Source organism: Pleurodeles waltl, chromosome 1_1, assembly GCF_031143425.1.
Source record: "Pleurodeles waltl isolate 20211129_DDA chromosome 1_1, aPleWal1.hap1.20221129, whole genome shotgun sequence".
Classification (NCBI taxonomy): Eukaryota; Metazoa; Chordata; class Amphibia; order Caudata; family Salamandridae; genus Pleurodeles; species Pleurodeles waltl.
This window is the reverse complement of record NC_090436.1, coordinates 228,632,301-228,648,782: the sequence shown is the minus strand read 5'-3', so window position 1 is coordinate 228,648,782 and position 16,482 is coordinate 228,632,301. Positions and strand designations below refer to the sequence as shown.

Genomic DNA, 16,482 nt, shown 5'->3' with positions numbered 1-16,482 from the left:
GGTATTTTTGTGTATAATGGCGATGCCACCTCCTGGTTTGTTTAGGCGGTCTCTGCGATGGAGTTTGTATCCATCTGGGGTGGCTGTGGCTATGTCTGGCTCAGATGAGGGGTTCATCCAAGTTTCCGTGAGGAAGACAATGTCTGGTGACTGTGATGTGATAAGGTCCCAGAGTTCGATGGCATGCTTGTGTAAGGAGCCGGTGTTTAGGAGTATGCAGTTAAGGTAGTTGGGGGGGCTGTTGTTGTTGTGGTGCGTGATGGTGTGGGGGGTGTTAGTGGTGTTGTGGGGTGTGTTGGTGTGGGGGGTTTGGTGTTGCTGTGGCGTGTGGTGGTGTTGTGGAGTGTGTTAGGGTTGTGGGGCTTGTTGGGGTAGGGTCTGTATGGGTGGGTGGGGACTGTGTGTGAATCTTCTGCGTTGAGGGTGTGGTATTTGTTGTGGGGAGCGTTGGGGTTGGTGTGGGCATGTGGGTGTTTCTGGTGTTTGTGGGGGAGCAGGAGACCGGCAGGCGTAGCAGGTGAAAGGTCCCTGCGTGTGTTTGGGGTCGGCTTGGATGCAGGCGGGGAGTGGTCCTGGGTTGAGGGAGTGGAGTGTGGTTGTTGAGTAGTGTTGTCTGGGGGGGTCTGGGTTAGGAGCACCAGGGGGGCTGGTGCTGGGCGTCGTCCAGGCGCTGATGGGCGCAGACGGGCTTGCCTCTGGCGTGCCTCAGGCGCGCGGCCGCACAGCGGCCGCCATTAAGAGGGTGGGGTGACAGAGTGGAGCAGCTGGGAGGCGGGATGGAGGGCCAATAGGTGTGTGAGGGGGGCGGGCCACAGGGGAGGCAGCGGCAGGGGGAACAGTGACCGGCCAGAGCCAGTAGCAAAAAACAGGCAGTGAGAGACGGGCGAAGCAAAAGATATACAGGGGTGGGGCAGGGGGGCAGAGACGCACAGAAAACACAAAGGGTCAGGACAGGTGCAAAATACACGGCGATACAAATACAAACAACAGAAGCAATATTACAGCAACACAAAGGAATACTCATGGAGTAAAAATAAACAACAATGCAGATAACAGAGACAGAAACAGAAACAGACACATAAACAAATTACAGCAACACAGAAGGAATACTCACGCGGCGAATGCAGGGAAAGCCTACCACTAGGCACCAGGGACGAGGCGCAGGCGGGTGTCTGTGGGTAGATGAGGGCCACGAACTGCTGTCCAGGTGGCAGTCCACAGTATCAGGGGCACCGGGGCAGGCTGGTAGAGCCAAGTGAAACTCCTGGCCAGAACCCGGTAAGGGAGTTACACCCTTAGGGCTGTAAGGCCTACTAGAGGGGTGATTTACCTATGCCATAGGCAGTATTTTGTGGGCATGGCACCCTGAGGGGGATGCCATGTCGACTTTGCCTTTCTCTCCCCACCAACACACACAATCTGCAATGGCAGTGTGCATGTGTTTATTGAGGGGTCCCTTAGGGTGCCACAACACATACTGCAGCCCCTAGGGACCCTCCCTGGTCACAGGGCCCTTTGTACCACAGGTACCTTTTACAAGGGACTTATCTGCGTGCCAGACGTGTGCCAATTGTGGAAACAATGGTACATTTTTAGGGAAAGAACGTTGGTGCTGGGGCCTGGTTATCAGGATCCCAGCACACTCTCAGTTGAGTTAGCATCAATATCAGGCAAAAAGTGTGGGGGGGTAACTGCAACAAGTGCCAGTTTCCTACATAGAGTCTATGCCTTTGGCAGCCAGTCACCTTTCAATTAGCAGGAGTAATCATGGCAAGCATCAGCCATAATAACACCCAACTCAGCTACAAGGTGTATGTTTCACAAGAAGGGTCCTGTTTCCTACTCAGCTGCCAAACGGCCAGAGATTGCAAACTAGTCCAATTTGCCTCTAGCATTCATGTTTTGGATCTCGACAAGCTGGTCCATGAATTGACACCCCTCGTTGATGGCATAGGATGCCTGGTCAGCCCACCCGTCTGTTTGCACTTTCACAGGTCTATAGCGCTGGTAGCACTACAACAGAGGTGCATAGCTTTCCATTTCTGCCCAAGATTGAGCACGAGTTACAACTCAAAGAACAAGCCTGCATCATTGAAAGGGTCACAGCCCCCACCATGTATGTCTCCTCAATTGTGGTCACCAAGAAGCCAAAGCAACCTGATGCACTGCGCATCTGTCAACACGAGACTACCAAATTTGGCCATTAAAAGAGAACAACACTTAACGCTGACAATAGATTACGTAATTTGCTAACTTTCCATCTCCAAATGGTTTTCCAAGCTGGACCTTCATTCTGGCTACCACCAGATTCCATTGCACTCCGACTCCCAGCCTATCATGACCTTCTCCATTCATACTGGCCTCTGGAGGTACACCAGACTGAACATCAGCATCTCCACTGCCACTGATGTATTTCAGCATATCATCAAGGAAGTTCTCAGTGGCCTCCTGGGTGTCCTTAATTTAGATCACGATATTCTGCTGCATGCTCCGACCCTGGAAAGCCATCTCACTAGCGTCCGAACCGTGCTCACCGACTAAAAGAACAGGACCTGACTGTATACCAACAAAAAGGTGAATTCCTAAGGAATGATATTTGCTTTTTTGGCAACTGATTCTCAGACAGACGGATTGCCCCAGACCCGGCAAAGGTCAGAGTCATCATGGAAGCTACTCCCTCCATGTCAGTTTCAGGGGTACTCAGTTTCCTAGGAATGGTAACTGTGGGCACTTCATGAAGCGCCTGTCAGACTTCAGTGGACCTCTCTGAGACCTAACCCAGGCCACCAACCCCTGTTTGTGGAGTGATTAACAAATCCAAGCATTTGTGACAACCAAAGAGGCTGCCAAAGAGGCTGCCAATATACTTGTCTACTCTGACCCCAAAAGAGAATCCTAGCTCGCATTGGATGCCAGTCCCACTGGCCTTGGAGCAGTGCTGGCCCAGCGACAAGACTGTGGCGAGTGGGTGTCAGTTGCTTATGCTAGCAGGACCTTTATGCCTATAGAACAAAGGCATTTCCAGATTAACAGGAAATCCATCACCACCCACTGTGGAAGCCGCTGATACCACTTTTCAAGAGGTTAACATCCAAACCCCCATCATACATTGAAAAATGAATCCTGCAACTATAGAAATGTAACTTCACTGTTCAGCACCAGCCAGGGGCTCACAATCCTAAAGACTTCTTGTCATGGCACACCCATCCCATCACACCATAAAAAGCACAAAATGAGAAGGACACCTAAGAATATGTGTGGCTGGTACTGGACGGAGCAATACCTATCCTAATGTCCTTATTGGAGGTGGTAGAGGTAACCAAACACAACGCTTGCCTAACTCTGGCCATCCAAGCTGTCCTATCGGGAGAATGGTGCCCCCTATAGCATCTAGCGACACATTCTAACAAAGAAGCAAGGCTAACACAGCAATACCTCCACCATGTTCATCCGGAGTGTTTGAGCATGGAAGAATGATGTCTCCTGCGAGGTCTGCGTCTAGTACTCCTCGCCAGTCTGAGGCAGAGAGCTGTCCTACTTGCACATGGTGCTCATCAAGGAATATTCAAATCCAAAAGTAGGCTCAGAAGTAAGGTATGGTTTCCTGGCCTCGACCAGCTGGTAGAAGGCATCGTCAAAGGCTGCTCAGCCTATCACCTAGTGGACTCCCCAACCCTCCGGTGTCCGTTATCACAGAAGAAGACACCACAACTCCATGGCAGCACATTAGTGCAGACTTTGGAAGCCTGCCCAGTGGCTTCCACATGCTCATAGTGATTAACAACTTCTCCTATAACCTGGAGGTGGAGATTGTGCAGACCACATCTGCAGCTGATGTCATCAACAAAGTTGAGAAAGTGATGGCTACTCACTCAAGGAAATCTGCACAGATAATGGACACCCCCATTAATAGCCACTAACAACTGAATATCTCCAAACACAGAATATTAATCACTGTTGCATTATGGCTTGCTTGCCCGAGCCAACGGAGTGATGGAGAGGTTTGTGCGTACCCTAACAAAGATCATCCGGATTGCAGTGGTGGAAACTCGCAACACTGAAACAGAGATCTACTATTTCCTGCTGGAATACTGACTCACAACTAATTCCACCACTGGTATTGCCCCTAGGCTGTTGTGTTTCGGGAGGGCCATGACTGACTGTCCCACACCACACTCTCTTGTCTGCTCAACCTGACCCCCCAAACTGTTCTGAATCAAAAAGAGCCTATCACAATGAATGTGCCTCACGCTGTCGGAAGGCAAATCAGCGCACCCTGTGAGTTGGAAAGACCGTGTTGGTCAAAGACTGTCACCCAGGGTTAAAGTTTCAGATGCCCTTTGAGACTGACCTAAAGATAGCCATTGCCATCGAGGGCATGATGGTGACTGCTGATAGAGGGAATGAGACTGTAACTAGGAACATATACCATTTAAAGCAAGTGATGCTCAGGTAATCTGACAACATGACAACAGGTACCCAGGAGGAGGAGGAGAATTGGGCTGTACCACAAATATGGTGAGATTCCCCTCACCAGAGTCCGTAGAGTGTCCGAGAACCTAGGAGGAGGACTCAATCCAGCTGAGAGTCTCTGTTAGTGACCTCCACACCCTCCACAGGAAAGCCCAGCCTAGTACCCTCGGTATCAGGAGAAGCTGACAGGCCCAGGCATCCGAGATGCCTTCAGCAAGAAGGAGCCAGGGAAGGTATCATCTGCGAGCTAATCCCAGCCCCACCAAACGTTACACTGACTTTCTGACTGGGTGATGGTGACCTATTAGCGATGGAGATTTAGCAGTTGTGTCCCAGCTGACTGAACTGATGTCCCAGAGCCACTCCTTTTGAGGGGCCAGTTGAAGCAACAAGGTTGTTTTCTGAACTGTATCCTTTTTGTCATTATTTAAAGCTATGATATAGGAGGAATGTAATGTTATGTCCCATATGATACCACACTGAGGTCTGGGGCAGGGGTGATATAATGAGGCTCCACAGGGATGTGAACTTTATGTTATTGCCCTGTACGTCTAGCCATTAGGGTAATAAAAGCCACCCTCGGACAGTGGGAGGGGTCTTCTGTGGACTGAATAACGCAAGTGTGACAACTTGCCTGGTGAGTCTTTGTGAGTGTGGCCTGCTCCTACACTCCTGCAGTTACTTTCATGTGCAATATCAAGAAAGCGATATTTGTTGTTGATGAGGGGAAACGAATAGGCCCTGAGATAGGTTATTCAGGTGATGTCTATAGAGGTTACGTCATAAAGGCAATCTTTTACATATAAGCCTGTAATAACTATGTGACGTGTTTCTTTTCAGAGAAAAAAGGTGCAATCCCTCACTCGGTAGACGCCATTTCCATTCATTTTCCAACTATTTATTTACACCTGGGTATTTTCCCAGCAGGAATGAATCAATCAAAAAAAGAGACAGGGCGCCCCTAATTAAGGGAACGGAGCACCATGATTAACAGGAGAATAAAAAATCCCCTTGCATTATTAACCTACCTAGACATCCACGTCACCCAACAATCTTAAGACAACAACTTCAATGGTACTAGTACCACAACAATATACATGTAAAAGATTACATACATGTGAATCCTCTATCAAATCACATGTAAAGTTATTCCATATTAAGGTACAAGAATGGTTTGATAATTAAAACATACTGGTAATTATATCATATAAACCAATACCCTCCTAAAATCTGGTGCAACATAAAATCAATAAAAAAACAAAATCCTTTCACAATGTAAATTCGACACAGACAGCGAGAGAGACAAACAACCATACAAATGTAGAGTTTTCAGTTACACCAATCTTATCCCAGATGCATTGTATAACATATATTTAACATCCAATTATATCTGGATACAGATTCGGTTCAAATGAAGCGTTGACACATTCCAGTGGTTCTTTACTTATTTTTCTACCTTCCTCAGGACACAAACATATAAATCCTCTCTTACATTAAAATCCAGGTATTGCCATCTTGCTTCTTCCTGGGATTTCTCTTAATTTTACCTTTGTCCAGGCCTGTGTAATTCAAATTTTAATGGTCCCAAGGTGCCTTAACGTGTACCCACTCCCTGGGCATAAAGGCAAATGATCGTATTTGTCTGTTGGAAACCAGTCGTTCGGGAAAACTCCTCCACCATCTTGTATTTATTAGATACACTTGCTGGGTAGTCAGGACGGGAAGAACTTTCTTTAGTAGGTTGGGGTTAGCCCTTGCAGGAGGCAAGCTGCCACACCATCATGTACACCTGTCGGCTGGGATCAGGGAGGATCTTAGAATGTTGTCTTTCTTTTTTGACTCTTTCAATAGTATTCCAATGACTAAACCGGATGACCTAGAGTGGGATATACAAATATTTTCTGATGCAGCTGGTGGTTTGGGTATCAGCCTGTATTGGCAGGGCAGGTGGTGGCAGCGGAGTGGGTGGCGCATGCGAAAGCTGGTGGCAGAAGCAGTGCGTTTCTGGAGCTTTTCCCTTTAGTGGTGGCTATTTCACTATGGGGGAACAGCTGGTGCATCAGAATGTCCTATTCAGGATAGATAACATGGCGGCGGTGCAGACAGTGTACAGGCAGTCAGCAAGGGATGAGCAGGTCTTAAAGCTGCTGCAAGTCTTTGTCCGTGGTCACTTTCGATATGACATCTGTTTCAGAGGGCAGCATGTCCCAGGGGTGGAGATTGATACAGCAGCTGTTCTGTCTCATTTTCGGCGGGAGCGATTCCATAGGCTGGCCAAGGATGCAGACAGATACAGGACAACAATACAATTGGAACTGTGGTCAGAAGGCAACAAAGGCTGGTACAGCTGGCCTTAGGCTCCCTAGCAGACTCCATTAAAAGAACTTACAGACAGGCTTGGGTGGAGTGATTGAATAATGGGGGCAACTTGCATGCTGCCGGGGTGGCACAGAACTGAGAATGTACTACAACTTATTCTGAACCTGATAGGCAAAGGATTTTTGTTGGTGACCATAGTGGGGAAATTAGCAGGAACTGGATTTTTGGGCAAATTGATGTGGTGATATGCCCCATTGGCCGGTGAACTGGCACAGAAGATGATTGTATGTTGGGCTCAGGAACAAGGGCACAAAGAAAGACCAAGGCGGACACTTACTTAGGATCTATTTGGTGAGGTTGTTTGTTATCTGCTGCAGGTTTGCAGGGGGAGGAAGGAGATATGTCCCTTCTTCACTTTAATGTCTTCGATGTTTTTGGGGCTTTTAGAGTGTCCAAGTTACTGGGTGAGAAGGGAAAAGAGGGGGTACTGTGGGAGGAGGTCTTTAGGAGGGAGAACAGGTTGGTTGTGTGGCTGCACAGTTCGCAAACTGACCAAAGGCATGTGGGAAGGAGCCTAAGGTTGCAGACGATTATGGGGTCAGACGTCTGCCCAGTAATTTGGGGCCACAGGTGGGCAGCTCAGTACCGGATTTTCAGGGAACTGTCTTTCAATCCCACTCTTGTGCAAAACTGTCCACTTTCTAACTGATTTCTGTATTGCAAAATGTGCTACCAGGGTTGGGGATCCCCCACATGGATTTTGGAGCTCATTTGTGCAAGAGCAGAGCTGCCACTGAAACAGGCTCCAGAGATTGATCCAGGGAGGATATCATGTGTTGGGAAGGTGGTCTTCAGACCTCTACCAAAGATATGTGCGCACGCTGCGGGGAATCTCTATGCATACAGAAGTTGGATTTGCATATGCTTGCAGTTTATTATGTTTCAGGCTCAGTTGCAGGTCCGTTGTTGGGGAGGTGTCTATCTGGGTCGTGGAACATTCATTCATCAAATGGGCAGAGCGCCAGGCAGATCAGAGGTGAGCTGAGACTAACTTGGGTTTCAACAACAAACTGTTTTATACTTCTTGGAAGGGGAAGCGGGCCATGCGGTGGAGAGGGCTTATACCTTGTCTCAACTCGATGATGGTTGGGGGCAGGTGACCGGACATTCTGGTGATACATCTCAGGGAGAATGACCTGGTTGTAGAGAAGGGAGTGGTGATAATGAGAATGAAGTATCATGATTTAAGGCAGTTGAAGGCACAATGGTCAGGTGGTTTTGTTCTTTGGACTGAGTTTGTGCCTCAGGCAGTGGAGGGGTGCTGTGAAACCGGCTGCTGTGGACAGGACCTTCAGAAAAATCAAAAGGGAATTGAGCTGTTTCTGCAGGGAGCTGCGTTTTGTTTGCATTTGCCACTCAGATGTACAGTACAATTGTGTAAAATGTTTCAAAAGTGACAGCTGCATCTGTCGAGAATAGGCATGGAATTGTATCTGCTAGAAGTGAAGGAACTGGTGGCACAGGTTTTGAACATCAGGAGATAAGCAGAGGTATGACAGGACCTGGAAATGGGGGACAGGAAAAGGAAGTGGCATGCCTTTTCATGGGTGGGAGTGGCATAGAAAGTTTTCCAGGAGGTTCACAGAACTTGGTGTGGCATTGTCAGTGGTAAACATGGGAAAAGGAATGTTAGACAAGAGGTTTAAGGTTAAGAAGCTGGTTGTTTAAAGTTACTAATAGCAGTTTTAATATGGAGGGCTAGACCAAAGTTGTTTAGGTTGAAAAAGTTGTATTTTCATTAAAATACAGGAGAAGGTGGGCTGTGGCGGGTGGGCCAGTCTAGGTGGGGCTATGGTTTGGTTAGTTCGCTGATTGTTTAGCGAGGTAGTAGTTTTGTAAGGCAGATTTACCCAGGATTACATTAATTTTTGGGCACTTATTTCAATAAAGTGGTCTTTTCCACACTTACAAGGCAGTCATTGTTTTTTGCCCAATGGGGCTTTGGGGACAGCAAACTGAAGGAAAGGTCTGCTCCCAAGGGACTTTTTGGAGTGGCTGCACTCCACATCATTATTTTAGGGGCTTGGGCTTATGAACGTCTGTTCACCAAAATGCTAGGCGTAGTGGAAGTGGCAAAACTCGACTTTTGACCTTCAATTGCACACAAACACACACACACGCGCTTTCTTACACATAAACACATTTACACTTACACACATACTCTTTCTCACATAAAAACACACTCCCCCGCAGGCATGCACACAACATACACCTTTTTTACTTACCTCAGCTGCCAGGAAGATTATATTCCAGATAACTGAACTCTATTTTTAATACATTAGCAATGAATAATGAAACATTATTCACTATTAGTGTAACAAAAACAGTGAAAGAAAACAGAGTGGATCCCTATGGACGAGCTGCTACTGTGTTTTGGCCACTGATTTTGCCACCTCTGATGCCAGGGGTTGCAAAGACAGTGGTAGGGGTCGCAAAGGGCAAGCCAGGGGTCTCAAATGCGACCCCTGGACACCCCTAAATGATGTCCATGCTTGGGCTCCTTTGGAGCCCAATATAGCCCCATAAAGCTATTTAGCAGGTGGTTTGGGCTCCCCAGCCACCGTTCAAAATTTTAGGTGACCTGGTGGCGCGGGGATTTTATCAGCCTCACATTGTTTCCCCATCCTCCTGTCCCTTAGTTTAAGAGTCCACACTAGTCAGGTCCTCTATTGTTTTAATTATACCAGTCTGTGATTTGGCACAGGTGCTCAAAGGGAAGTATATGTAGGGCTATGCTTTGGTTGTCACTGAAAGCAGGAGCTGAGCAGTGGAGGCGGTGGCACGGAAATTTTTCCAAGAGGTTCACAGAACTTGATGTGACATTACCAGTGGGAAACATGGGAAAAGGAAAGGTAGACAAGAGATTTACGTTTAAGAAGTTGGTTGTTTAAAGTTAATAATTGCAGTTTTAAAATGGAGGGGTAGACCAAATTTGTTAATGTTTAAAGAGTTGCATTTTCATGGGGGGTTGGGCTAAGGCGGGTGGGGCGGTAAGGGTAGAGGTAGGGTTTGGTTAGTTTACTGCTTGTTTGGTAGGTTAGTAGTATTGTAGGGCAGATTTGCCCAGGATTATGTTAACTTTTGAGCACTTGTTTCAATAAAGCATCCTTTTCCACACTCGCGAGGCAGTCAGTGGTTTTTGCCTGCAACCCAATCTCCCAAGAAGAGGAGTGCCCCATGAACACTAGGTCAACCAGAAGAATAAAAAACCTTAATTTACTCAACCAATATACAATATACGTTTAATATAATTATCCAACCTGTGAACACACTCATTTTCTCGTGGTGCTGTCCTATTTTGTTATTCTGCCCAGGACGCCTCACTGCTTAGGGTGCTGGATTTTACGGCGGATTTTTTTTTTTTATTTAGGTTGGTGGCCGAATAAGAGTTATTTCAAATGAAATTATCAAGAATCTTAGAAACTGTTCTGGTTAGTTGATGCTCAAAGATTAATGTTAGCTGCTGGAGTGGGCCATTTCACAGGCTAAACTCTTTAAAATAAAGATATGCTGTAACACTTCACATTAAATAACCATTTATGCTGTTCAAGCTACAGAAAACATCTGATGAATATGCAGAATTCGATTTTTTTTTTTTAAAGGCAGTTGAAGACTTACCGTCCAAATAATGGTCATCTTTTCGGTTTGACCTACTTCAATCTGAAAAAGCATTTTTAATTCCTTGTCGTGAGCCTCATGACTAACATTCCAACTGAGAGATACACGTTGTTGCCGGAAGTCAGAAGAGAGTGTAACATGTGAGGGCGGAAATAAAGCCGAGCCTGTAAGACACAGAAAGAGTGAATTCAGGAGACCTTTTTATTGATTGAATCTGTAATGTTTGCGATTCCTTTGCAGATCAGCTTAGATGTTTCTTGGCCACTCCTATGCTGGTGCTGCACATAATAGGCAGGTTTGCATCCTCTCTGAGGGGATTTGCACCTCCAAATTATTTTGTTTAGCATTGAATCGAAATTATTCTGGGAATAGTGCCCGGGCAGAGGAAGTCGATATACCCATGCAGTAAAGTGGCACAGATACTGTGTAGAATAAAAACATAGTAATTGGGTCACAGGAACAGTGTGGTATGAGAAGACCAAATGCAGCAGGGTTGACGATTACGCAGCAACAGAAGGCAAACTATGCAGCTTAATGAGGCATTCTGTGATAGAATTCCTTGATTATTTGGTCATTTTTACACGTGTTAACACTGTCTGGGTATATATTCCACCTCTTTAGCAGAAGTTTAATAGGCAAATATAGCAATAAGCAACGGAAATGTGACCAATCAACGTTTGCGAAGGGACCACCACTGCTCCACAACACGTGTTGGTGTTTTATTTAGTAAGTTTTGATCCTTTTGAGCGAGAAACACATTTTATTTTGTTAGTATGTGCAGAGGATGCAACAGAAGATGCAATAATTGTCACAGGCGGCAAATCCATACCTACGTGGAAAATTCTGCAGCCGCAAAATCACATTATTTCAATGACTCTGATAAAGGAGAAACTCGGTGTTATAATAATATTTTTGTATTCAGCACTTCATATGCTACTTCAGGCTTCGATTGTTTAAACAACAGTTGAAATTCTGCTGGGTGACCTTTCCTTCAATTTATGATTCACGAATGAACTCAGAGGACAGAAGGCTGTCTGCCTTCCCTGCATTCGAACCCTTGACCTGCAGATCATATTTCAGAAGCGAGCTTTCATCTCACTGGGCCGTCCTGCTGCATAGATGTATACGTTTTTACTTATTTTGCCTGTCACACGGTTTTCACCCACAGAAAATACAGTGAGTGGCAACACTGAACATCAAGGTCACCTCACAATGAGGTATGGGAGTTCAATGGATCTTATCTAGGGGAACAGGGGAAGTAATTCCAAGTTGTACATTCAGCTTTATTGAAAATGCTTGTGAGTTTTGCTTCTGAGGTTGCGGTTTTCTACAATCGTTGATGAGAACGCAGCCTGTAAGTGTGTCTTCCACAGAAATGTAGGCAAATATATTATAAACATTGAGCGCTGGGACGGGAAGAATGACCTCACATAGGGTCTGATGAACCACTGGCTGAGCACATCCAAGCTTTGTGTTTACGCAACTTCTGTGACGGGACACGCCCAACACTCCCACTGTGACAGAGGAATCGCAAAAAACGTGTCTCGTTAATGTGCCCGAGGCAGGATTCCATCAGCAGAACAGCTGCAAAAGCAGAGATGGAGGCCTACATGGGACATCTCCATCCAGTCTCTCAGTTGAAGCTGTCGTTGATGACAGCTAGGGCAGTCAATATCGCTTTAATACTTAGCGAGGCAGGCTTAAACTAATAATAGATTCCCTTGTCAATTTAAGTGAAGTGGGGGAGCTGCTCCTTTGCCCCGCCTTCTCCCTGCAAGGACTTGCAGTTTGCGTCTTGTGAGATTTCTTAAAATTTCGTAAAAAGATTTAAAGATTTCTTTAAATCTTTTTGAATTGGAGAAGAACAACCCTTTTACAGGCAGATTGCATAGTGATAAACGATAAAGCTTTTACTGTACGCATTGAACAGGCAGTCACAATGATAACCAATAATTTCAGTTTACTAGAATGCATTGGCAACTGCAGTTTTCTGGCCCACTGACATGGAATATACATACTTTGCAGGGCACTCAATACTAAAACGCCTCCATGGTGTGCAGGTGCGAGTGATAGGCCGTGCACCTTGGCTGCAAGCTAGTCTGGTAAGGGTGGATGTGCAGTGGATGAGCAGCTATTGGTCTTCAGACTGCATTTATCTGCACAGTCGATCTACTCCCTCCTTAGGAGGTCCTCCATAGACAACCTTATGTTGAAGATGTGTTTCAGCTAAACAAAGGGGGAGGTGTGGCCATGTTTACCCTTACAAGAGTGCGGAACAAATCAAATTCCTAAAACCTCTAAACTGTGTGTGAATTTCTTATGACCCAACACTAAACGCTCGTAATTTCATAAATACATTGTCTGTTCGAATTAAGTTTAGGAATAAGCTAACTAGGCGTCCTTCATAAAAATGTATGAAAAACATGTTTATCATGTTATTTTGCAACCATTTTCAGTCAGGAAAATATTTAATTTAAATATTTTAGCTGGGTTTCTGTACAACTTTCTGAACCTGGGCAATTGACGAGAAAGCAATTTAGAATGCTAATATCAGTTGAAAGTAGGCTGATGTTCAAGAGTAAGTGTACGCTTTGTAAATATACACATTTGTAAAGGTGGCTGCCGCAGAGGGCCAGCTGGCCTGACCAGTATGGGAAGGAGGTGATGGGCTCTAGTTATAGCCATGCTTTAATTCATTTGGGTGTTCAATTAATCAAAGGGATTTCAGAGAAAATGGTCGGTAGCTCTCTGTATGTGCGAAAACTTTACAGTGCGTTGAAGATATGGAAAACCATGAGTAGTGACAAGAAAAACAAAGACAACATTAGCCAAGAGGAACAATTTTGAACAAAGGGCATGCATTTGGCTTGAGAATAGTTGGAGCTCAGGTGGCTGATAGTGACACAGAGTTTGAAGGCTTTCTCTAGATATATGGATCACTGATTCTGTACCATGCATATACACTGCAATTCAACTAAAGATTCTGTGATAATATACAGAAATTAAGCTAAATGCTGTGTGAAATTCCGAGGTGGCTTTAAATATCATTTTAAATCCTGACAAGTTGTATCTTACTCCGTATAAAATATGGAAAAACCTTTACCCTTTCACAAAAGACTCGGTCCTTTGTTTATTGCTCTTTCATTTTAAAGCAATAATAAAGTTGCTGTTAAGTAGAATAAATGGGGAAACTGTGGTGTGTAAAAAAATAGCAATAGGCAGCTAATAATAGGTTTAAAAATATTTTGCACATTTTGATGTGACTTTAAAATTGACGTGGTTCAGAACGTGTGGAAGGCAGACTGCCACTTTCATGTAATGAATTCTAACAGTGAAGCGAATGAGCATACTTCCATAAATCTCTCTTTTCTTCTTTGCCCATTTTTAGAAAAAAGTAGATCAGAAATGTCGAAAAGCTACTTCTCTCTACCGTTGTTTAAACAACAGTTGAAATTCTGCTGGGTGACCTTTCTTTCACACTGTCATCTGATTTTTGCAGCAGATTTTGTCTCGCTATAACCCAAATGTACTATCTTATTACAGCAGAGTAGCTGTGTCATCATCTTATTGTAACTGACTAGTGATGTCAGAAATAGACTATAATGTGTGTGAATAGCGGAGAAAGAAGTATAAACGAACTGAAAGCAGCTAGAGGTAAGCTAAACAGATTTCAGAATAATTTAGACCAAGGGCTACAGATTAATGAGCTCTAGAGTGAGTTTTCCCCCAAATCACAGGAATTCTTATTAAAACAGGCAACAGATTAAAAGGTCAATGTGTCCAAAAGATTACATTTAATAACTATGATTAGAAAATGAGTAAGGATGTTAAAAATGCTTAATAAGACAGATGCTTCAAATGAGATTGCCCATAATTAAATTGCCTCTACCCAGTACATTTGTAGTTTGGGTGGAGGCTTGGAGCTATGAAACCTCCAAAATCTGCTGGTGCCAGACTGGCAGAGTGCCTTGGTGCCTTGAAATGGATACATTAGTACACCGCTGCCCACCTAAATGTGGTGCTAGCCGTGTTGGCATCAGTCCTTCAATGTTTAGAAGAACCGCACACTCAATTAAAACCACTCCCTTTACTGGTATTATGTTTAAGCAGCCTTCTGGTTGTAACTTCCGGCCACTCCCCCTTCAGAGGGGGAGAACATTTCAGGATTAGGATCTGAAGAGTGGAAAAGATGGTCATTCACAATTGAAGCATGAGGTAGGAGAAGGTACTTACATCAAAGCCACCGAGGTTAGCAAACCACAGGCACCAACAATTGCAGATGCACTGCACTTGCTTTCAAATGTGCAATTTTCAGTGGATGATTTCCTTGGGAAGTATTTATTTATTTTATGTGCAAATTGTGCATGGATCGTTTCTGCATGTGTTGCAGCACTTTCCCCCTCCTTTAATGTTTAGACATAGAACACTGCAATGGGGCAAAACCACTAAAAACACGTGGATCATGAGATTTCTGAGCTTTCCAACTACCACTGCCAAAGGAATGTGCTAAATAATAACTTCATATTGTCTCCAGTGTGGAAAAAGTGTAATAATAAAGGAACAACTGCTATATCGTCTCTACTCATCCCATGCTGTGCTCGACTCACTGATGTCATCATAAGTAGACATAATACAGCCTAAGTGTCCCTTACGATGGCAACAAGCAGAGACTACATGTGACATTGTTAATATCGTTAGTGGTGGTATTAGAAACAGATGTCAGAGAGGAGCAAGGAACCGTCATGCTACCTATATCTCCCCGGCTGATTTGCACTGCCTCACGTGTGTTCCATTTAAATATGTTCAACTGTAGCCTTCCCCAACTCTGACTCTAATCTCTAAGGGGGTCATTCTGACTTTCCCGCTGGGCTGGCGGGCGACCGCCAAAAGGCCGCCCGCCCGCCGAGCGGGAAAGCCCCAGCAACGAGGAAGCCGGCTCCGAATGGAGCCGGCGGAGTTGCTGGTGTGCGACGGGTGCAGTTGCACCCGTTGCGATTTTCAGTGTCTGCCAAGCAGACACTGAAAATCTTAACGGGGCCCTGTTAGGGGGCCCCTGCAGTGCACATGCCAGTGGCATGGGCACTGCAGGGGCCCCCAGGGGCCCCACGACACCCGTTCCCGCCATCCTGTTTCTGGCGGTGAAAACCGCCAGAAACAGGATGGCGGGAAGGGGGTCGGAATCCCCATGGCGGCGCTGCTTGCAGCGCCGCCGTGGAGGATTCCCTGGGGCAGCGGGAAACCGGCGGGAAACCACCGGTTTCCCTTTTCTCTGGCCGCGGCTTTACTGCCGCAGTCAGAATGGCCCCAGAAGCACCGCCAGCCTGTTGGCGGTGCTTCCGCGGTCGTTGGCCCTGGCGGTCCATGACCGCCAGGGTCAGAATGACCCCCTAAATGTCTTGTTCTACCTTTTACCTTCTCGTGTCCACCTCCTCCCCCTCTTCTGCAAATATCTATGTTAAGTCATACCTTCCTTATATTCAACCACTTTCTTCTTTATCAAATATACCATTTGGGGCATGTTTTGGAGGTTTTCTTTGTGATATCATTCCTGACAGCGAGTTTCTACAACATTTTTATATAAATATAAAAACGCACATATAATTACTCTACTTATATCATGTTAAGCGGGGTTATGCACCTCTATGTACATCGAAGAAAACAACGAAATATTGGATGTAAAATGATAAGAAATACAACACCCACCTGAGCACTGGCACATTTTGAGATTCGCTGCCGCCCAGATGATTATTCCTGTCCGAATCAGAAAAAGATCCATTGACTTTCCTGAAGAGAATGCTGGAATAGAACACAGACAATCAGTTTATACTATAAAAGCTTGGGAATTTGGTTAGACCCTCATCTTACCCTGGAACATCATGCCAAAAAAATGTCTGCTGCCTGTTTTGTGTCATTAAGACTTTTGAGAAAAGTACTTGTAATACTCCCCCCTCTGGCAAAAAGACTTATTGTACAAGCAATCATTCTGTCTCAACTCGACTATGGTAATAGTTT

The 16,482-nt window shown here is 45.4% G+C and overlaps 1 protein-coding gene across 3 annotated transcripts in view; it reads right to left on the bottom strand.

Annotated features, from left to right (window-relative positions):
* The window catches only part of OSMR (oncostatin M receptor), a 345,202-nt gene that overhangs the window by 234,907 nt on the left and 93,813 nt on the right, over positions 1–16,482 (bottom strand). For all 3 annotated transcript variants that reach the window (XM_069221332.1, XM_069221326.1, XM_069221330.1), the window contains exons 2-3: positions 16,174–16,266; positions 10,471–10,634 (exon numbers count right to left, since the gene is read on the bottom strand). In XM_069221332.1, the coding sequence (XP_069077433.1) occupies positions 10,471–10,634; positions 16,174–16,246 (237 nt within the window). In that variant the 5' untranslated portion in view covers positions 16,247–16,266. The remainder of the gene's footprint in view (positions 1–10,470; positions 10,635–16,173; positions 16,267–16,482) is intronic.